This window comes from Opisthocomus hoazin, chromosome 7 (assembly GCF_030867145.1).
Source record: "Opisthocomus hoazin isolate bOpiHoa1 chromosome 7, bOpiHoa1.hap1, whole genome shotgun sequence".
Taxonomy (NCBI): domain Eukaryota; kingdom Metazoa; phylum Chordata; class Aves; order Opisthocomiformes; family Opisthocomidae; genus Opisthocomus; species Opisthocomus hoazin.
The window spans coordinates 38,835,079-38,857,087 of record NC_134420.1 but is presented as its reverse complement, the minus strand read 5'-3'; the positions used below and the strand labels follow the sequence as shown (position 1 = coordinate 38,857,087).

Sequence of the window (22,009 nt, the reverse complement as noted above, 5' to 3'; positions counted from 1 at the left end):
TTCGAAACACCCAGCTAGCGTATCTGGGGGCAGCCTTCCTTTCCCTGCTAGGAGCAGGCAGATTGCACACGCCACCAGCAACCGAATGCCTGCTCTGCTGGCAGCGCAGACCAGGAGGTGACCGCTCTGCTGCAGCAGTAAGCAGGGCCCTTCCACTCCAGCCTCGCCGTGCGGCAGCAGGAGAACAGCTGGGGCCCGTTGGCAAGCCAGGCAGCAGGAACACTTCTCGAGGAGTTTGGAATAGCGTGACAACATACCACTTGCAGTTCAGTAAGCGGTTGAGATTTACCTCAGTTTAAGGCCCACAGAAAACTGAGTTATGTATTTTGGGTTTAGTACTGCTAATTGCAGAGACCTAACATGAATTGGCAGAGGAACTGTCCCCCAAATTGCTGTCTTCACCTTGCTTTCGGCTCAGGGTACTTTCCAATATATTTAAGAGATGTGTAGACAGCCACAGCTGCATGCTCAACTAAAGATGCCATTTCATACCAGTTCAAGTTGATTCATGCCAGTGCTGGCCCAGTGCCATCTTCATTTTTCCACCCTGGCTGTGCATTTCCACTCCTTCCTCGTGCTAGCCCCAGGACTTGGCTGACTGCTGAGGGAGATGGCTAACTGGCAGACTAGTGAAAAAGAAATCCTGACAAAAACTGAAAGACTCTAGGGCGCTGGTGACCTAGTTGAAGACACAGGTGCCTTTCACATGAAAGTCACAGCTGTATGCTGAGACCTCTTCCTTTGGAGTTCTTGTTTGTATATTACAGAGGGCATGGGGCAAAGGCAGTCCACTCCCACGGGAGCAGGCTGCTATGAAATATTTTTAGCTAGCTTCATCAGAATTTGTTTTCCTCCACCAAGAATGGGAAATTCAGGAATGGACATGGAGAAAGTTGTGCGCTGAATGAATGGCAAAGCTGTGAGAAGGTGTTAGGCAACCTAAGTACATGATGACAACCAAAAATGTCTTTCACTTCTGGGTCTCAAGACACAATTTGTGAAATTCAGACTTGTATTTCCTCATATACATAGTGTCTGTACTATACAGAAAAGCTAAGGTTTTTTTCAAAAAAATCTTGTGGAATTAAATGTGCTTGGCTATCATACATATGCAACCTTATCAAAAGACAGTAGGAGAAATTACTAGTTTATGTACTGTCCTGTAACACAAATTAGCAAAATACATTTATGGCATGTAGGGGAGAGAGATCCAGGGGATAATGCTGCCACCTACTTGTAAAATGCAGTATCTCTTCCATTACCAGATTACTCTTTAGTTTTGACAGATTACGTTATGCTAGTTTCACTTCCAGTTGTTCCCAGTTCTTTTTCTTAGTGTGCACTGTTGGGTGATACGAAAACTACTTGGTTTCTCAGAACAACTGCACAGCGGTGACTCACTGTGGGTATGTCCTGGTTTTTCAGAGTTCTTATTTTCAGAATCCCCACTCCCAGATGCATGCTCGTTCATTTCGAGAAATTATGTTAACCCATCTGAAGCAAAAGTCCTCTTAAAGCTCAGTCATATGGAGCAAGACGCAGTTGAGAGTTGTGAGACTGCTGAGCTACCAGCACTGATGTACATCATACAGTTGACTTCCGCCTACCAGACTTAAAGATGCTCTTCTTTCCATCAACTGCCGTAAATAATGTTTTTAATTTCTAGACTTCTGTCTGTGTCGGGGGGAGGATGTCGTGGCTGTCCTGATTCTGATTTTTTTTAAAGCTTAGTACTCAATAAAGCCACGTCTTCTGCTAAATGAGAATAATTCAAAATACTTGCTTCAAAAATTGTAGATGTTTTGCTCATTAAGAATATCTGTGCTGTAATTACTTCCATCTGATTGCATGCCTTTACAGGTCTTCATCATGGATTCAGCCGCTGGATTTTATGAAGGTCCATATAAGACAATACTAGTAGAAAGAAAAAAAAAAAAGGCAGAATTTTTGTCCTAGTGAACAGGAAAGATAGAAGTCTACAGCTGAGTAAGGTGGAATCAAAAACTTTGAGGAGCTAATGCAGTAATATTGTCTCAGGGGGAATTTGAGGGATGTTTCACCAGAAGCGGCTGTGAGTGAGGGATAAAACAGGCATAGTTTGGGACCAAACAGACAAAAAACGCTGGTGCCAGTTTGCGTGTGTCTCTCTCAACATTGCTAAGAAAAGCTTGGAAACGAGAATCCAGCCATCTCAATACAGATGATGAAAGAAAACCAAAGATGAGACAAAGCCACCCGTTTTGGGAGACCTGCCTTCCGGTTTTCCAGTCAACAGGTCTAACAGTACCGAGGCTGGGAATCCCTGAGGGTCCCGGGACCGCGGACAGACGCGGCAGGTCGCCCCGCTCCCTGTCACGCAGCACCCCGTCCCACACGGGCGCAAAGCTGGGTGCCGCTCGGTCCGGGGGTCCGCACCGCAGCAGCCACGTCCAGCCCGAACGCCCGCGCTCCTCGGGCAGGGGCAGCCGGTACCGTCCTGTCCACCAGCACAACACAACCCGTCCATCCCCGCTTCCCTCCAGAGCCGATGGAAAACGCCCCGGGCAGCCCGGATTTCAAGCTCAGCCAGACCCGGGGGGCGGCACCGCCTCGGGCAGAATGTCACGGTTCGACACTCCGAGAGCTCCCGGCAGCACCGCGGAGGTGCAGGCCTAACACCCCGCTCTTCTCACCGCCTCCCCAGGAGGCGCGGGGCAGGCCGCCAGGGCCCGCCAGCCGCAGGGCGGGCTCCCCAGGCACCGGCCACCGCCGCAGGCCCAACGGGCGGCCGTGCCCTCTCCCGGCCCTGCGTGTCACCGGGCGGCCGGTCCCTCTCGGCGGGGGGGGTCGGTGACCGGTGACGCGACTGCGGCGGGCAGCGGTGCGGGGCCAAACCCGCAGCGGGGTAGCGCGGGGCCTCCCGCCCGGCGCGGGGGCCGGCGGCGGCGGCGGAACGCAGCGGCAGGGGCAGGTTGCGGAGGGCCGGTTTGAGGCGGGCACAGCGCGGTGCGGCGGGCGGCGGCGAGACCCGGCGCCGGCATGAGGGAGCTGGCGCCCGGCCCGAAGATGGAGTGCGACATCTTGGACGCGCTGGAGGCCTTGGGGTAATCGGGGAGCAGCGGCGGGTCCCCCTTCGCGGGGCGAGGGGCCGAGGGGAGCCCGTCGCCGCGCTGCCCGGCCCTGCGCCCGGCGGGGCCCCTTGGCGGCGGGCGGGAGGCCGGTCCGGAGCCGGAGGGGGGACGGACCCCGCGTCCCGGCGGGCGCCGGGTCCGGGCCTCTTGCCTCACCCCGCGGCGGGGTCGCGGCGTCGGCGTCGGGCCTGCCCTGGTTTTAAGGAGGGCAAGGCGAAGGAGGCGCGGCTGCCTCGGCGGCCCTTGGGGCAGGGAGGGCCTCGGGGCGCTGGTGTTTGGTCGTACCAGAGCGCTCGCTGGCAGGCCCGAGAGGGGCCTGGCCCGGCAGCACCTCTGCGGGGGCCTGCGGGTCTCTCACCGGCCGGGCTGCGCGGTCCGGCCCGGCCCTGGCCGCTTCGTCCATGCCTGCCCGCCTCCCGCAAAGGTGCTTCAGGTGCAACGGAGCAGAAACAGCGTAAAATTTAATTTTCAGTTATCATATTGCCAGCGCTCTAGGGCAGCGGGTTGTTGGTGTTGGAAGGAAATCTGTTTGACTAAACAGTAGAATTAATGCTGGAGTTCTTGTCTGTTTAGCGTGTCTTGAGACATGAAACCCTTTTTTCACATGCACGTGTGATATATGAAAATGCCTTGCTCGTATTTTCTGACAAAACATTTCGTTTATAAGTTGCCACTTTTTTAGTGTGCTTAAAAGAAGTCTGAATTGTTCCTTGCCGAAAGTAACTTACAAAGATTAATTTCTTTCAATGCAGTTACTAAACAGCTTATAATAAAATTGTTTTAAAGTTAAACTTGTTTCTTATCACTAAAGTTTGTCTCTGTACAGGTATACGGGTCCCCTGTTGGAGGAGGAAGCCCTGAACAAAGCAGCAGAAAATGGATTGTCTTCACCAGAATTTTTTGAGCTGTGTGTTTGGTTAGGTTCCCAAATAAAGTCACTTTCTAATATGGAAGAAAGCATCACTTCAACAGATGGTATATGAATGTTAACTTATTAAACCAATTTAGTATTTGTTCAGTGGATTTAGACCCATACTGTTCAGCAAAGAGTGAAATTACACCGCTGAAGTTTAGAAGATAGCTGAAAGGTAGCCAAACTGAGGCTGGTATTCGCGTGTATGTGGCTCCTGGATTAAGGTCTTGTCTTGTGAAGGTTCTTTCAAAAGAAAAAAAAAAAAAGGTGCTTCTTGGTTTTTTTAGACCTACATAAATATAAAAAATACATTTGTACATCCTGTGAGTGGGTGTTGTATGTAATCATGTTTTGATGGTTTCAATTCCAGTGCCTGGTATTTTCAGTTGGCCCAATGCAGTGTTCCATTCAGCACTGCGTGTGGATACAGGAGTTGCTCATTAGCGCTACCTGATTCTTTCTGTTGAGTGCTGGAACTTGGGTAATATTTTGTATTGCTTATGTTTTCACAAAATAATAATTAAACTAAAAACAACCATTGACAATAATGGGCTCATGACTCCTGTAGCTTGTTCATCAGAAAATTAATGACATTGATGCACTGTTTTGTGGTGTAAGCTGTTCACTTCCTAGTGATGCTCATTTGCATTCATGTATTCAAAGACTGCTGTAGCATCACCTTCTCAATCAAAGCACGAGTACAGTATTGCTGCAGCTATTAAAAGGCTCGTCTGCTTGCATGTAGGACTTTTCTAAGAAAGAAGAAAGAAAATGTTACTAGGGTGGTAGGGGGTAAATGTATGCCTGGACTATTGAAATGTCTAAGTTAAGAAAATTAGATTGCAGTTTGATGTTTCTGTAAAAAGCCATTAGCTTTGCATTTACTCCCGTAGGTGATAAAGATATAGAGAGCTTCCAGCTTGAGATTAGTGGTTTCCTGAGAGAAATGGCTTGTCCGTATTCATCGCTTGTATCTGGAGACATCAAGGACAGGTTAAGAGAGAAAGATGATTGTCTTAAACTCCTCTGTAAGTTATAACCATTTTTCCCATTTATAATATAGTATTTTACATGCATGCTCTATCGTTATTGTACAATTTACATTAAATAGTTCCTTAATGTGTGTTAAAGTGTATGCGTACAATCATTACAACCTAGCTGAGCAGGCATCAGCTCACTTGTGCAGAAGTGGAAAGTAGAAAACTATTAGAAAACTATTTTATTAGAAACTAAATTTCTTTGTGAAGTATGGTTCAGCCTACTGAGGCCTCCTGATCCCTCTCTTGATCCGGTTCCAGCTCAGCTGAAACTGAAACCATGCTTCCCGTGTTTCTGGGAGGTTACAGGGCAGCTTTAAAGAAAATGCTACGTGATTTGAAGATGCTGAAAGCAGGACTGAGAGAAATAAAGTCTGGGTTTAAGCTGGACTTGGACAAAGAAGTAGCAGCAGGAACCAGTGTGATAATGTGAAAGTAGCCAAAGAACTAGGGGTCTGGTGGCGGGAGTGGGTTAAGCAGTTAAGTACGATGTGTAGACTGAGCGTAGGAAGTCAGGTGAGAGTTAGTTCAGATAAAGAGTGGGAAACTGATACTGATCTGTCCAGGAGAGAGCTGAGAAAGAGTCTCCCTTTTATCATGGTGGTGTTATAAATGTATATATTGTATTTGTATATGAGAATGTGGATGCGGAAATGTTCAAGTGTCTAAATCTGCTATTATGACACTTTTCTCTCTAGTATTTCTAAGTACAGAACTTCAGGCTTTAAAGATACTGGACAACAAGAAAACGAAAGGCTCTCATTTGGAAAAGCACAATGAAATTTATCAGGAAGTGCAAGCTATTTGTGATGCACTGGGCCTGCCAAACTCCTCATCTTCTGATATTCCTCCCTTGTTAACCAATGTGGAACAGAAGGTATGGGTTTTTATGTGTTCTCTCCATTGTTAAACTGTAACCACTATCTCTGTAAGCATTCGGTAAGCATTAGAGCTAAGGGCCCAACAGGCTAATCCACAAAAGCCCTATCTGACAAGTGCAACGGGGATTTTATTCTGAAAGCCAGCTTAGTGTTTAAGTTAAACTGGTTTAGTTATGAGGTGAAGTATTTTAGCATTTCCCTGAGGATGCGATGTACCTGGTGGGGCATACTTTGCCATGCAAACTTAAGGTATGGGTTGAAGTAACATAGTTTCCCTGTTACCCATTCAAATGTGTGGCAGCAAGCAGAAGACTTTGGGTAATAACTGATTGCACATTTATGTACCTGTGATCATTTCTGGGATGTATTTAAATTTAATATCCAAAACTTAAAGTTTTGCTTTCTAGTTCATGAATTTCTTAATTGCAAGTATTCATGTTAGTGCCATTGTCTTAGTGCAGAAGAGGATGAAAATGCCTGAATTACCAATAGCTGGTGAATAAGCCAACTTAAAGCGTACCACACGTTTCTAACTCACTTCACTGATGTGATCCTTCGTGTGACTTCCTCACTGCAGAATGTAAATAGGCTTTTGGGATGGAATTTCTTCTCTTGTCAGGCAGCTAAAAGTTTTGCTCTTTATTTGTTAGTGTTTGGGGAGAGAGTGGGTGACCGATCTCCTTTAACAATTACGGGAGATACATGGAATGAATCTCCCTCTGCTGCTGAGTCTTTGAGTTTCATAATTTTACATCATTATGCTTCTTTTTTCCTTCCTCTTCCTCCTCTTCTCCTCATCGGCCCGCGGGCAGCTGAACGTTCAGAGGTTTTGGGGGGAGGGCCTGTTACGTGCGTGGTCATCTCACATCTGTGTATCGAGTGTGACAAGACAAAACCTTTAATAGATTCATTTATAAAAAGCAGTATCCAGGTGACCGTAAAAATGCCTGTTCTGCACTATTAACTGTACTTGATGTGTTTAGTTTTAATGAAATCTTTATAGCCAGTCTTCCTCATCCTTTCAAAAATATTTAATGGAAAACAATTCTAGCACTGTTTTCTGAGAATTAAAATGTCAGAGTTCCAGCTAATAACTAGCTGATTGAAACTTGCCTAGTACTGTTGATCTCCCTCGGTGGTTGTTAGCTGTGTTGACTTACATCCATGTGGGTTCGTAGGCTGCAGCCGTGGGCAGCAGCCTTGCTTGCTCACTTCCTTGCTTCACTTCTTGGGCACAGATTTAGTCTCATCCCATGTTAAAGGGGTAGGACTCTAGCTCTGCCATTGCAGGACAAGCAAGACCAAACCTAGTGGGCCTGTTCCTTCATGCACATGTAATGAGTCTAGACAGTTTTCTTTGAATTGTAAGACTCCTGGTACCTGCCACCTTTTGCAAATTCCAAGATTTCCTTTATGTTAGGATCACAGGCTTGAATTGGTGTGTAAGATGTTACTGTTCATGTAAATGGTTACGGTTTCATAAGTGCTGAAATGAGCAGAATCTTTAAAGTCTGTTATCTTCTTCTTTTCTTATCTTTTTTTTTTTTTTTTTTCCCCCTTATAATAGTGCTACCTGGGCTATTTAGCAGTGGTTTTCAGGTCTGTCAGTTCTGCAATGGTTATACCACTTGCACTCACTTCAGAGCAGTGTAGAAAGGTGGCAAAAATAGTTTGTTCATCTTCTGTGACTCCAGATTAATACTGTAATTTGTTCTCTGCATGTTTCATCCCTTACAAACAAAAGGATTTTTTTCCTACCTCTCAGGAGATTTTTGTAGAATTTCTGCTATATGTTTCCTTGCCCTTCATTCTTCAATATAGGACAGGTTCAGAGTTATTTTGATACAGCACAGAGTTAGACATCTACATTTGTAGTTGCGTTAGGACGGTGATACCACCGACTGAAATTCGTTAGCATTTTAAACATTTTTTTCAGCATGCTATTTGTCACTTTTTTTAGATTCTCATAAAAATTCATTTGAAATGATCAATTTATTTTTCCAAATATTGCTTCTGTTTTGATTAGGTTCTATGTAAAGTTGCACTGTTCATCTTCAGTATTATACTACATTGTTTGCAATAGAAACCACATACTAATCTAGTATTTTTATTGAATTGCAAATATATCTGCAGCATTTCAACATGTCTACTCTTTGTCTCTGTCTAGCGTCTTCAGCATTGTCAGTATCTGTGGGAGTAGTTCTGAGAATAGTTTGGCTGTGCAGCAGCAAGCTACCAAAGGGACAGATCACATATTGTATTTTGGTATGGAACGTTAGAACGTTGATTGTTTTTAATAATTTGTCAGCTTATTTAAAAGACTAGTATAAAATCAGGATTGCTTTCTTTATTCAAACTATGAGTTTTATAGTAGCTCAGACTCATAGGGAGTGCCTTTTAAATTTCATCTCCCTTAATAAGCTGGGGTAGTGCTTATCATCATACGTAAGAAAACATGAGAGATGAATTGACAGTATTGCAGCCTCCTACCACTAAATGTATTTTATTTTATTCTATTGCACTGAAAAACTAACAGTAATTTTGTAGTTGTTTTCTTAATATGCTATTCCCTTGTAAAGTATGTTTGCAAAGGGTAACTCTGGGAGGCGTTCTGAGGTTTAGTACCAAAAACCCCATAAATTTTAAGTGAACATTGATCAGAGATTCAGAAAAGTTTATGCCGGTGTTGTGCTTCATACCTCATGCTCACATCTGGCTTTTTTCCATTCAAGATAGTGTGAATTTCACACCTAACTGCAAAGTGACATTCTAATACTCTTTTAGTTGAAAGACTTCTTAATACGACGTTATTCCAAAGAATTCTAAGTTTTTTTCCCCACATTATTTGTTTTCTAATATGTGAAAAACAGTCCCCTAAGAGTAGAGAACGAAAAGAAACTATAAAAGGTTACTGAAGAAGTTAAATCAGGACTAAGCTAAAATAACATTTAAGTGAAATATGACAAGAATATCTTTAAACATATTTGGGAATACTTCCTCAAATTCATATGTAAGTTAGTGTGTTGCTTTTAACTGTTAGTGTTTAATAATTTTACAGACATAGTGGTGCCTGTACTCTAAGTATCAATGTAGTTGCAGGGAACAAGATGAAAAAGTTGAAAGAGTTGTCCTGTGCACCATACATGAAGGTCGAACAAAAATGTCTTTAAAGTTAGATAAATTATTGAAATTGAAATGGTCTGCAGGTAAATGGAAGAGAGGCAGAGGATGGGTTGAAAATATTTTGTGCTGAAGATTTTAGGTGATCTTTCTGCAGTTATGCAGTACACTTTCTAACTAATTAAGACAACGTTCCTTCCTTAAAGTGTTGCCAGTTTAACTTAAATTAATAAAATTACACCTCTCTCCAAGTCAGTTTTTTTTCCAAAATCTTAGAAACCCTGGAGGTGCATGCATAGATGAGGTTTGTCTGTGCAAATGATGTTACACATAAAAATTACTGCTTTATTTTGACAGGGGGTAAAGGTAAGTAATAAATATATGCAACATGGTAGTGAAATGTGAGCTACATTTTTTTAAAGGAGTATAGATTTATAAAACAGATGAGAAATGTCATGTTCAAATATTAAACATGCTTTATTTGGTAACAATAGAATGACTATTTTATTATACAGCAGATTTTGAAGTCAATATTTTTGTCTCAAACAAATCCAATAATTGATTTGTTTTTAAACTATTTTTAGAGAGTGTGTGAATTTCCAAAGCAATTTTATAAATATTTAAACTTACCAAGGTCACTGATTATACAGTATGTTGAATAGTCAGATACATTCGTCTCTATCTAGCTTTTAATTAATTGGTTTGCTTTTACAGCTGAGTGTGTGAGATCTTTAGGATGATTTGGCTGTTACTCACAGAAATGTAAAACAAATTGAATGTTTTCACTGCTCTTTTATCTGGGCACTGCTTTGGTATTGTTCCCACTTACGCATGCAGACTTCTTTTTGGGTTTTGGTGGTGGTTTTTTTAGGCTCCTGCTTATCCTTCTTAATCTAGAGCGACTGTTGCGTTTAGGAATGTGGGTTATAGTGTAGATTCTCACATCAGTTGCATTCGTGTCCTCTGGCAGACAGGTGTATGTCAAAGCTCTTGTGCTCATGGCCGTGTCAGCAGTCAAGGCTGGCGGATGTGTTCTGCAGCTGTAAGGCATCTCAGCTTATGTCAGCATTCTGGTTGCAGGATGTGCCCTCAGGGTCCTGCTGGTGGGAGTGGGGCAGTGTGGTGGAGATTCAGTAATCTGGGTGTGACTTTACAGTGTGTCACAAACGTGAATGAACGTAGACCAGATCATCAGTGAAAAGATTCCTCCTTAACAGTTACTTGATTAATAAACCTGTCATATATGAAATTGCATAGGTATTCTCTTTAACTTGGAAAGAAATGGTTGCAGAAGTTTGGGGGCAGTTTCCCAGGCAGTAAAGGATTGTTTCACAGAATCACAGAATCACAGAATAGTAGGGGTTGGAAGGGACCTCTGTGGGTCATCTAGTCCAACCCCCCTGCCGAAGCAGGGTCACCTACAGTAGGCTGCACAGGATCTTGTCCAGGCGGGTCTTGAATATCTCCAGAGAAGGAGACTCCACAACCTCCCTGGGCAGCCTGTTCCAGTGCTCCGTCACCCTCAGAGGGAAGAAGTTCTTCCTCATGTTCAGACGGAACTTCCTGTGCCTCAGTTTGTGCCCATTGCCCCTTGTCCTGTCACTGGGCACCACTGAAAAGAGCTTGGCCCCATCCTCCTGACACCCACCCTTCAGATATTTGTAGGCATTTATAAGGTCCCCTCGCAGCCTTCTCTTCTTCAGGCTGAACAAGCCCAGCTCCCTCAACCTCTCCTCGTAGTGGAGATGCTCCAGTCCCCTCACCATCCTTGTAGCCCTCCGCTGGACTCTCTCCAGTAGCTCTTCATCCTTCTTGAACTGGGGAGCCCAGAACTGGACACAGTACTCTAGATGAGGCCTCACCAGGGCAGTGTAGAGGGGAAGGAGAACCTCCCTTGTCCTGCTGGCCACACTCTTCTTGATGCACCCCAGGATCCCATTGGCTTTCTTGGCAGCCAGGGCACACTGCTGGCTCATGGTTAACCTGTCGTCCACCAGGACACCCAGGTCCCTCTCCGCAGAGCTGCTCTCCAGCAGGTCCACCCCAAGCCTGTACTGGTGCATGAGGTTGTTCCTCCCCAGGTGCAGGACCCTGCATTTGCCTTTGTTGAACCTCATCAGGTTCCTCTCTGCCCAGCTTTCCAGCCTATCCAGGTCACGCTGAATGGCAGCACAGCCTTCTGGTGTATCTACCACACCTCCCAGTTTGGTGTCATCAGCAAACTTGCTGAGGGTACATTCTAACTCTTCATCCAGGTCGTTGATGAAGAAGTTAAACAAGACTGGGCCCAGTACTGACCCCTGAGGGACACCACTTGTCACCAGCCTCAGTTTCATTTAGCTGCTCTTATTTCTTCTAGTTCTGATTTTCACTGATTCTCTTCCTGAATTGTTCTCTCTAAAGTTCCTTTCGTTTTTCAGTTTATGGAAATCATGAGTTCGCGGTGCAGGGTTAGGTCTTCTAATGGTGATTGACTTCTTGTGGCAGGATGTCTGGCTTTTGTATGTGGAGCCCAGTGTTGTGTTTACCTCTTAGCTGCCCTTGCAGCTGCAAACTTGCAATAATTCTAATCTCTAGATAGTATTCAGCATCACTGGTTTCCAGATTTTCTTTCACTCTGTAGCTATAAATTACACTGAGGATTTGTTTTGGTTTTGTTGTGTTGTTTTGTTCCAGCAGCCAGTCTCATTTTGATAGACACTCTTCCTTTCAACTCGTTGGAACCTTTGAGGTTGTATTTCTGACCTTAATCGTACATGGATAGACACCTCTTGCCTAACAGATTTTTTTAATCCATCAGCTGTTTATTCCTTCTTCTATACTAATGACCGATTTCTTCATCTCTTGCTGTCATGCTGATCTTAATATATTCTTGATTATTAATTTTAGTTTTTGATTCTTCAAATGTTTGTCCAATTCAAGCATGGTTTGTGCTTAGGCATTTGAATTTTGAAGTAGATTGATGATGAGAGGCATCATGTACATGCTTCACTAAAATCAAAATGAGTTGACTGCATTTAGAAGACAGACAAATCGGGAACCCTGGAGGGCTTTTTGTAAAGAAAACAAAGGTTGTGAAGAAGCAAGAATTAGCAGAGAAAGAGGAGTGTAGGGCTCAGCAGGGTATGTGAAACTGAACTTTGCCCCCTACTGTAGCCTCTTTTTTGATATGGATGGAGTATAATAGCACGGAATATTACAGTAGCTAGATGGCCACTTCTCAGATACTTCTAGGCTGTCTTTTCTGCTGGAGTCAAAACACTGTTTTCCCATAATTTGGTCACAGTACAATATTTTTTACTTCAGACTTTATCTGGGGGTATTGTGTTTTTAACTTGCCACAGTGCTGTGCAAAAGTGATGTAAAAAGAACAAAATATACACCTCGGTTTTCACACAAAATTTGAGATCACATTCTTTCTTTGGTATATGCAAAAAAAAGGAAAAGGAGATTATTACAAACCCTCTGAATTATGAGTGTTGATTTATCAAGTATTCCTTTTCAAGTGGCTTTGTGAATCAATTAACTAGGTGCTCTAGAACTGGATTTCTGTCTTGTAGAGGTTTTTTTTCATAGTGTTCACTGGAGAAGACATTTCAGTAACAAGTAGAGCTCAAAACTCCGACAAGATGAACTAAGATAATACTGGAAGAGTGATCTTTGAACTATACCTTCATGATAAATTTAATGAACATGCTTGTGTGCTTACATGAACTCTTATGCTTGCAAATGTATCTAATGACTGTCCTCAGCTATAGGTTTTACTGTAGATCATGCACTACATTAATCCTTCCTTGTGACATGTAAAAGCAAATTTAATTTTAGTTTTAGTCTTGTTTGACTTGGTTCCCCATAATTATTTACAAAAGCAAATGAAGATGTAGTTCTTCTCCCCATCAGACTGTGTGCAAAACTTGTAGGAACAATAATATGCATGCAGTCTACTTCAGCTGGCCGGAAAGTTATGTACAAGTGTGGTGGGTGTTTCTGATAATGATTTTAGAAGAGCTGTGCCAAAGGAAGTTCTTTCAAGAAGAGGAGGTAGAGGTTTCTTGTAATGGGAGAGGAGAATGCAGTGGAGTTTGGAAGGCAAAAAGAGTGAGCATACTACATCCCTGATTATTGAGTGCAAAAACTAATGGAAGAAGTATAAGCAAGGATGTTTTGGACTGAATGCAAAAGTCTTAAACATAATGTTAAATGGAACCAATTACAGGATTAGAAGAAAATTAGTGAGAGAGAATGACAGCATACATATCATATCTCTTGCCTGTTTTACTTGCACCCATCACCAAATTTTTGTATTTAAGTCTAGCGTTTGGCAGCAGAACTTTTAGCTTCCAGTTGTTTCATTTCCTTAGTTGTAGTTACAACACTTATTACTAAGTAAAATGAGTAATTTAACTAGTCCTACTGCCTACATGCACATGATAAATTTGCCATATAGATACTGTTCTATCATAACTGCGAGGAGAAGTGGTGTGCCATAAAATATTTTTGTATAGAGGTTGTTCATGTAATGAAAGTATTCAGGAAATCTTCATTTTGTAATCGATGAGAAGCCAGAAGATGCATATCTGTTTTTATGAGTCTGCTAACACAAATGTGCTATATTTGATTTTACGAGTAGCATAATGTGATTGCAGCAAATCGTGCTGAAATAAATGTAAATATTGTTTGTGTTCTGAGAAGAAGTATGTGTTTTGTTCCAGATAAAGGACATTCTCTCAAAAGTTCAAAATAACCATGTGGGGAAATCGCTGCTAACAAAACCTCTGGATTCTGACCAAGTGGTAAAAAAAAGACTCTCCGTTTCTTTTCTGTATTTAACAGGATGGTCAAAATTAATGCACAGAGCTTCATCTAACTTTGTCCATTGTACAGTCATTGTGCTGTTGCTAAATATTAGCACTGGAATTCAATTGCTAAATATTAACAATGCTAATCAGATACTTCCAGGATTTATGTTATAAAACAGACTTTGTGTTGATTCATCCACTTACTAATGTTAAAAATATCTTGTATATACATGCTACTGTAGCACTAGACAGATGCACCACTGATTTTATGTAGTTGATAGTGGTCACCTGGGGATAGATGTCTTAGTTGCTGAATGGGGTTAACTTTAAATTGACTTCTATAACTTTATAGATTTGAATGTTTGGATTTTTTATTGTAACATTGCAGGAAAGATTGGAAAAAATCAATGAAGCTCTTCGCAGTGAGTACGAGTGTCGCCGGCGTATGTTGATGAAGAGGCTGGATGTGACAGTACAATCTTTTGGCTGGTCTGATAGAGCGAAGGTAAGCTTGCTGTATTTTTTGCTTCCTGTAGGTGGGAGCCTGCTACAATTCCCCAGGTCTTTCCAACGAAAATGCACACCGTGTAAATACACTTCCATTACTGCTGTCTTCTTTCCAACCAGTTTCTCATCCCAGGTTGTAACATCCAAGTCCTCGATATTGAGGAAGGGGAAGGGTTTGACCAGATGGCACAGTCCATCCTTTGTGACTGTTTATAGCTGCACAGTTGTAAATTTTACCATCCTCTGTTGGGTTTCTCACTTTAATAAGTTCACATCTCCCCTTTTTCTTTCCTATATCCACCCCTTCCAATCAAGTACACTAGGAGGGAACCTCAGCATTTCTTATGCAGATGCAAGAGGAGGACAAACGCTGGGCCTTAACATAGATTGGGTGCAAAGAGTGACTGCCCATAAAGTCAGTGAGATTACAGTGACTGCTAACCTATGTTGGATTGAAAGCTACTGAATGCACAGATGGTCAATTGGAGTAGCAGGTCGTATTAGAAAAGCTCACAATTACTTGTAGTCCTTCCAGTGGCTAAAAATTCCAAACCACTCCTCTGGATTTTCTCTGCTGCTAAGATTTTAATTGTCATCATTTCATTTGTACTATTTCCTAGCACTCTGTATATTAAAAAATAGTCATGATTTAAACAGTCTGGTATTTCTGAGCTAGAAAATCATATTGTTTCTATCCAAGAGAGTAGGGAGATGATAAGATACAAGTTCGTCATTTGATGAATATACGTGTGGAGGCAGATATTGTTGCTCATGAGCTGCAAGAGCAACTTTTGCAAGGTTTGTGTAGAAAGTGTAAGAAGTCAAAGTCTTAAAACTTTGAAAGCTTACTGGAAGTATGGATTGTTACAAGTCATTCTGGTGTCACAGTTTGTCGTTGACACATGCAGACGGAATCGGTTTCATGAAGCTCACAAAGTATCACTGGAAGACAGGAGTCTAGATGCTGCTGTGCTGCTTTGGAATGGCTTGCTGTTTAATTTCTGGCGGGGGTTATGAATGCTTTTATGCTGAAAGAAGGGAAAAGGAGGGCATTTAGCTCACATGAGCCAGGAGATGTCCCTACCTGTATAACTTCCTTATAGCTGTACCAATGCAATTGTGTATTTTCAAATTTAAAGTATACTTCTAGAATGTAGTTGATGTTAACTGGTGACTAACTTAAACAGATTAAAATTTTAAGTCACTTCATATTATTCCATTCAAACATGAAAAACATGAATGCACTTTCACGATAGAACAATAAAGAGATTTTTTAATGATAATAGAGTAGCAAGATGATTCATTTTCCTGTCTTACAAAAACTGTTTATGTGAAATAATATGCAGTTACAGAAATAACCAGGTTACCATTAATCCAAAATGACATATAATTTTTAATCTTTTTTTCCGTTTTTCTCTTGTAGAAATATTTGTTCATAACTTCTCCAGGAAGGTTTTGGGGATTGAAAATGTTTTGGCATTGATACAATTTAGATTTTTTTTAAGCCAAGAGGCAAATTGTCCTTTTTTAATTTATTTATTATCTTGCCTTTTTTTCCCTACCATGAAATAGTTATTAATACTTTTCTCTGCTTTTGACGGTGTGGCATTTTTGGTTGTTTTTTTGTTGGTTTTTTTTTTTTAACTTGTTCAGTGTCAAGAGGAATGAGTTTACAGACTGAAATCGATCCATAAATGGTGTAGTAATTGCCTAGCAAAACAGTCATGTAAAGGAATAAAGGAACAGCACCTGTTGTCTGGTCTATCCAAGATCAACTTTTTTTTTTCTTTCCCCTTTGAAGATCATTCTAGATGCTCCCAGAAAGTGTGTGTATTTTTCTTTTTTTGTTAAATGAAACATCAGAGTGTGTTTGGGAAAAAATCTTATTTTCTCCCCTTTTCAGTCTCACTTTTTCATGGCTTGCACAAGAGTTTTGCTGCATTGATACATTTTAAATTTTGTTCCTCAGGTTGACCTTACTTTGAAGCTGCTCTGTTTTCATCACATTTAGAAGTGATCTGTTAAAAATGGCTGTGTAAAGCTCATGAGAAAGCAGTCTGGACTCTTAAATTTTACTCTTTTTGTATGTTGGAAAGCATCAGAGGATCTGTTTGATCCCAGTGGATAGGAGAGTTTATTTTGTAACGGTGCTAATTTTCAGCGTCAATTAAGCATAATCAGCAGCATTTTTTGTACAATAGCTCCATCAATATGAAGAGAATTGGTAGCAACTGGCACTACATTTTGTAAGATAACCTAGGTTTACAGTAAGTGTGTTGTGTGTTTTGTGCCTAGCAAGTAAGTTGTGTTTGATTTTATCATTTAGGTAAAAACAGATGACATAGCACGAATCTATCAGCCCAAGCGCTATGTGTTATCTCCAAAGTCAACTATTACGTTAGCTCACCTTCTTGCCGCTCGAGAAGATTTATCGAAGATCATAAGAACAAGCAGCGGATCAACACGGGAAAATACAGTCTGTGCCATCAACAAGGTACGCTGTTTCTGTCTGGGGTGTGATAAAAGGGCATGGGAGTTTACAGACCTATGAAAAGTTGTGCTGCAGTTTTACTCTTTGATTAATTTTTAATTTCTTTTTGCAAGATACCTGGTGCTTTAATAAAGGAAGGTTTGTAGCATTCCAGTAAACATTGCAGCAACTTCTGTTTTTTATCTTATTGCGCAGTCATGTAACAGGATGAAACGGTAGTCTAGATGAGAAGGAAGGGGGTGTGTGGGTGTGTGTAAATAACCTTTTGAGTTCAGTGAAACTGTGCATCTCAGGTTAAGGGTACCTGTAAGTCTTTCTGGTATCAGTTCCTGGGCTACCTGTTGCCAGGATTACATTGTTCAGCTCGTAAACAGGCATCTTTAGTTTATTATAAATCACAAACATTTCTGTGAAAGTGTCATTTTGCTGCAAAATGAAATTACTTGGTTTGGCTACAGCAATAAATCAACATTGCACTGCTTTTTTGTGTATGGTAAAAGCTGAAGGTTGTAAGTAATGACGTTAGTTTTGCCATTCAAATAGGGACTAAGCCTGTTTTTATTAATCCTTTATTTACAGATTTTTCTAAAGTTTTGTGGCTAATTAAGATGCCCTTTAATGTGTTTTGATCCCAAAGGCTCTGAAATTTTTTTTATTATTGTAGGGTCTCAGAGAACCTTTTTTTCCTTGAGAGGACTTTAATTGGCATGTCTGGAGCTGACCAGATTATGTTAACGTTCATCACCCAGAGTTTAGGAAATATGAAAACAACAACAAAAAGACCTACTTGGATACCTCTTTGTTCTTCAACTTAATGTTTTGTGTAGCTTTGTCCAGTACAGTCTCCTTTTTTGTACACTTGAGTAATATCCACTGAAGTAAAGATGCCTGGTTTTTCTTTCTCAGAAGTGTTACTGCAGGAGGTTATGTATTTTGTCTGTTCCAGCTCTCTACTGAGTGTCAGTAGTTTGTAATCTAAGGCAAGCTGGTGTTCCTTTTAGAGTTGCACATCAGTTTGTCAGCTCATGTTTTTTGCCAGCTGATTAGATTTGAACTTGAACTTTGAAATTTAAGTAGAAGAGTTGCATTGTAAGGAGTCTTTCCTATATGAATATATATTTATATATATAAATAGATATATATTTCATTATGTATGAATTATCTGTATTGCTTATTGTAATACTACACATGCACATGGTTTTCTTCGTAAAGATTTCGCAAACATAAGAAGAGCCAGCTAGCTGCAGTTTTACAGGTGGCAAATGGGATCACTTTCAGAGTTCTGTTGTATTGTGGCCGGTGACAAGGACAGGAAATAGGGATTCTGCTGTAAAGTTCCACACCGAGGGGACCATATTTCCTGTGCAGAGCAGGGAGTGTGTCTTTGTCCATAGGAGAGCAACCCTGTGTCCCTTTAAGTTATTGTTACTGTTTTTTTTTTTAAACTAAGAGTGACCTATTTTTCCATACAGGTTCTGATGGGGAGAGTACCTGACCGTGGAGGCAGACCAACAGAGATTGAACCACCTCCTCCCGAAATGCCTCCTTGGCAAAAAAGACAAGAAGGTGGTGGAAGAGGTGGCTGGGGAGGAGGGGGTGGAGGTGGAAGGGGCAACTGGGGGGGCAGAGGAGGAGGAGGTGGTGGGGGTTTTGGAGGTGGGGGTTTTGGAGGTGGGGGTTTCAGAGGTGGTGGAAGAGGTGGAGGTGGCTTCCAAGGTGGCAGGGGAGATTATGGTGGCAGGGGAGGTTATGGTGGCAGAGGAGGCTATGGGGATCCATATGGTGGAAGAGGAGGGGGAGGATACCGAAGATACTAAAATACTGTAAATATTAACAAAGTAACTGGCAAAATATAGTGGTGGTGTTTACTGGTATCAGGAATTTAGATATGTTAACTTGGGTTTAGGTTAGAGTTAAGTACGACCATATGAATCATTTTGCTAGACCAACTGATGTTGTCATTGAATTCTTTTAGTTAACCGAACAGAACTTTTATACTGAAATGTGATGACTGAAGTCCTTGTTTTTCGTACTGCTCATATGATGTTTTTTAATATGTCATTTTATTTAAAATAAGCCTCAGAAAACTGAATAAAAACCTTTCTAAACAAACAAAAAATATATTATTTGACGTTCAGGCCTCTCTAATTATAGCACGTTGCATGTCCACTCCCCTGCTTCAGAATGCTGTGTAGAAAAAACAAAATAGGCCTAAGAAGACGATGGAAACACTTTTAAAATACTCTAGGGTGCTGCTTTCAGGCTTTGCCTCTTCATCTAGTTTTCATGTGGGATGTGTAAATGAATTTTAATGTTAAAATCCTTAAGGCTTTGGTTGAAATTATTCAATTAGGTTTCTTATTGTTCCAGAAGTTTACCTAGAAGCAACATTCTGAATTAATACTCTCCAGAAACGAATAAAATCACGTTTTTTTTGTGTGTCGATGAATATATCGGAGACTATTTGAAGGTCAGAGTGCGTGCCATAAACTCAGAAGCATTTGGAATCTTGACAGTGTCTTATTTTCATTTTACCTGCTTTCCGTTTTATTAGTGTTTCGTAAAAATATTCTAAGATCAGATTGAGCAGGAAATTTCTGCAGCCATCATGTCTGGTAAGAGTTCATTTATATATTCCTTCTGAATTGGGCTTGAGACATAAAGGTTGAATAAGCTGAGCTTCTTGAGAAAGAACATACCATTTCTTTTTTCTTTTTTTCCCCTTTTGTTTGTCTCTCCCCAGCCTGCTCTTGTGTTCAGGAATCGCCAGCTGCCCAGCTAGTAAGACATCTCATACAGCAGTTGCCCTTCCTGAGTGACTTTTCTCTCTCTTACTCTGCCAACCAGTTGGTCTGATAACCTAAAATGAACTGTCTTGGTATGCTGTGGGTGCTGCCTTCTTCACAGGCAGCGTTACTCTAGGAGGAGATAGCTTTCATACAGTTATGGCTGTAAATATGTGTAGACAAGAATTAAATTTAGAGCTGTCAGTTAAAGATGACAGTTTCTGTTGTCCAGTGTCTTTTAGATCTCCTCCCCTGCTGTGAGGCCACTCCTTGAGTACAGGAGGTGGAGCAGGGCAGTGATGCCCAAGTCCATACTCAGGACAGGATTTATCAGGGTCATGTTACTACAGAGATTCGGGAACGCGTCTGATAAACCTGGGTGTGTCTGTCGATTGCATAGCACAGGAACCTTGAAGCACTTCAGTTGAGGACGTAGCTCTAGGTTTAACTGCGGGTTGAACTTTAGGATTTGATTTTTGTTTTATGTTCCACAGTTGTGAGTTCTTTCTGCACAAATTTCCTATTGGTGTCCATATTTAATACACTTTGAAGATGTTATTTTACCTTCAGGAACATGTGCATCATGTCTTGTTTCATAGGCAGCTTTATGCATGAATGTAAAGCTCTGTTCAGAAATTATTATCTCTTTCAAAAGCCCGTGCCAGATTTTATTAATTAGCTCTCAACAACCTTTTAATTTGAAATTTTAATGCAGATAACAGGAGAGACTCTTTTGAAGTTTATTTCCTCTGTGGTTGTAGTCTGCTGGAGAATGCTGCCTGAGATGTTATAGATATGGCCTTAGCCATATTTAGCGTCCCAGCAGGTGCCTAACAAAAAAGGGCAGGAGTTTTCCTTGCTTGAACATGTGAGCTTGGATGTGAGCTCTTGAAATAACAGCTTAACCTCACCCAACTGCTAGCAATATAGTTCCTTTCCCATTTTTTTTCTGCACTCCTTTCTGGCCTAAGCTGTTGTCAGCCTCTGCGGTCATTACAGGGAGACCCTCATGGGCCACATGGGAGCACATGGTTTTGTGTCATGCTCTGGAATAGCTCACAAACTGGTAACACACTGAGTGAGACCGCTGGCCTGGGAAGTGAAGCTTTGGTCAGCAAAGGAACGGAGAGAGTAGTTTTTAACAACCAAAGCCTTAATATAAAATTCTGTTTGCTCATCCCAGTGTTATTTTTTGCTGCAAGTAATTTCCAAACAGTAGTCAAGCATTTAGCTTCACCAAGGAAATATGCTCAGAAAATCACATGGCTTATCTATGTGTAAAGAGTTCAGCAGTCTTCAGCTGTGAAGTCGCACTGATTTAGTTGAACCGTGGTAACTGTGGATGTGCCTTGGTGCTTTCGCACTTGTCAGTTTATCCCGTTGGGAGCAGGCAGGGCAGTTCTGAATGAAGTAAACCAGCAAGTGAACCAGCCGTGTGCCCACAGGTAATTCTAACAGATTATTTCAGTATCATATTTATGTAGACCATGTAAAAGATGGAAATGTAAATAGGTTGGAGAGTTTGATTTTTAATCTGGCCACTTCAGTTTTTCTTAAATAATTCCAAAATGTGAAGCCAGTAGCTGAAAACTGAAGTAAGCACCACCACATTTCATAGAGGTATCCTTTTCTGTCCTCTGTTGTCTGGATGTGTGCTTTTAATTTATCAAAAGATGCAATAACACCATGAAAATAATCAATTTAAACCTCTTCTCAAATTTTGTATGTTTGTCTTGAAAAGAAATATTTTCAAAAATTCTGTTGTAAGTAAAAGATTTTCATATTTATGTTTGTGAGCATTTTTGAGTGTGTTCACACTGAGTGAATATCTACCTGAATATTGTTTTGTTTGATCAAGAATTGGAAAATAGGCTGGGGTTTTTTTTCAGGATTTGAGAGAGTCACTTGTTAACAGCTGTAAACACTGAGGAATAAAGTACTGTATTTGAAGTTACTTGCATCACTTGTGTAGTGTGGTTTGGATCCACTATCATACGTTCCTCTTGTGTTTGTAAGGAGGAATTCCTGCTGGTGACTTGCAATACTGACGGATCTGACTTCTTATGATAATGAAAAATAACAGGTATATTTTGACCAAAATGGAGAATGCTGTAGATAATAATACAGGAAAATTTCAACAGACGGGACGTGTCACAAATACATCCGTATTACATTGTCTGGGATTACTAAGGAATCTCAGTTAAATTTTATCTTAGTAAAAAAAAACCAATTACATAAGTCTATATTATCATTAATTTGTCTTTATGTAAACTAAGGAAACATCCTCCAGTTACTTCTGAAGCTTTCTGTTTTTAATTTCTATAATTATGAAGTAAAACACCACTTTTTTTGTGTGTGCAAGACT

General features: G+C 41.2%; 1 protein-coding gene across 3 annotated transcripts; it reads left to right on the top strand.

Moving 5' to 3' along the window:
* Positions 1-2,654: 2,654 nt before the first annotated feature.
* On the top strand, positions 2,655-21,580 carry FAM98B (family with sequence similarity 98 member B). Of its 3 annotated transcripts, none has more exons than XM_075426439.1 (8): positions 2,655-3,083; positions 3,937-4,085; positions 4,917-5,051; positions 5,759-5,937; positions 13,774-13,854; positions 14,249-14,365; positions 16,694-16,861; positions 18,331-21,580. In XM_075426439.1, exons 1-8 carry the CDS (start codon positions 3,019-3,021, stop codon positions 18,673-18,675), a joined length of 1,239 nt encoding a protein of 412 aa, XP_075282554.1. In that variant the 5' UTR covers positions 2,655-3,018; the 3' UTR covers positions 18,676-21,580. The 3 variants fall into 3 exon arrangements, with proteins under 3 accessions (XP_075282554.1, XP_009930128.2, XP_075282555.1); XM_009931826.2 differs by lacking the exon at positions 2,655-3,083 and adding an exon at positions 3,256-3,564; XM_075426440.1 differs by lacking the exon at positions 2,655-3,083 and adding an exon at positions 3,257-3,534.
* Positions 21,581-22,009: the final 429 nt, after the last annotated feature.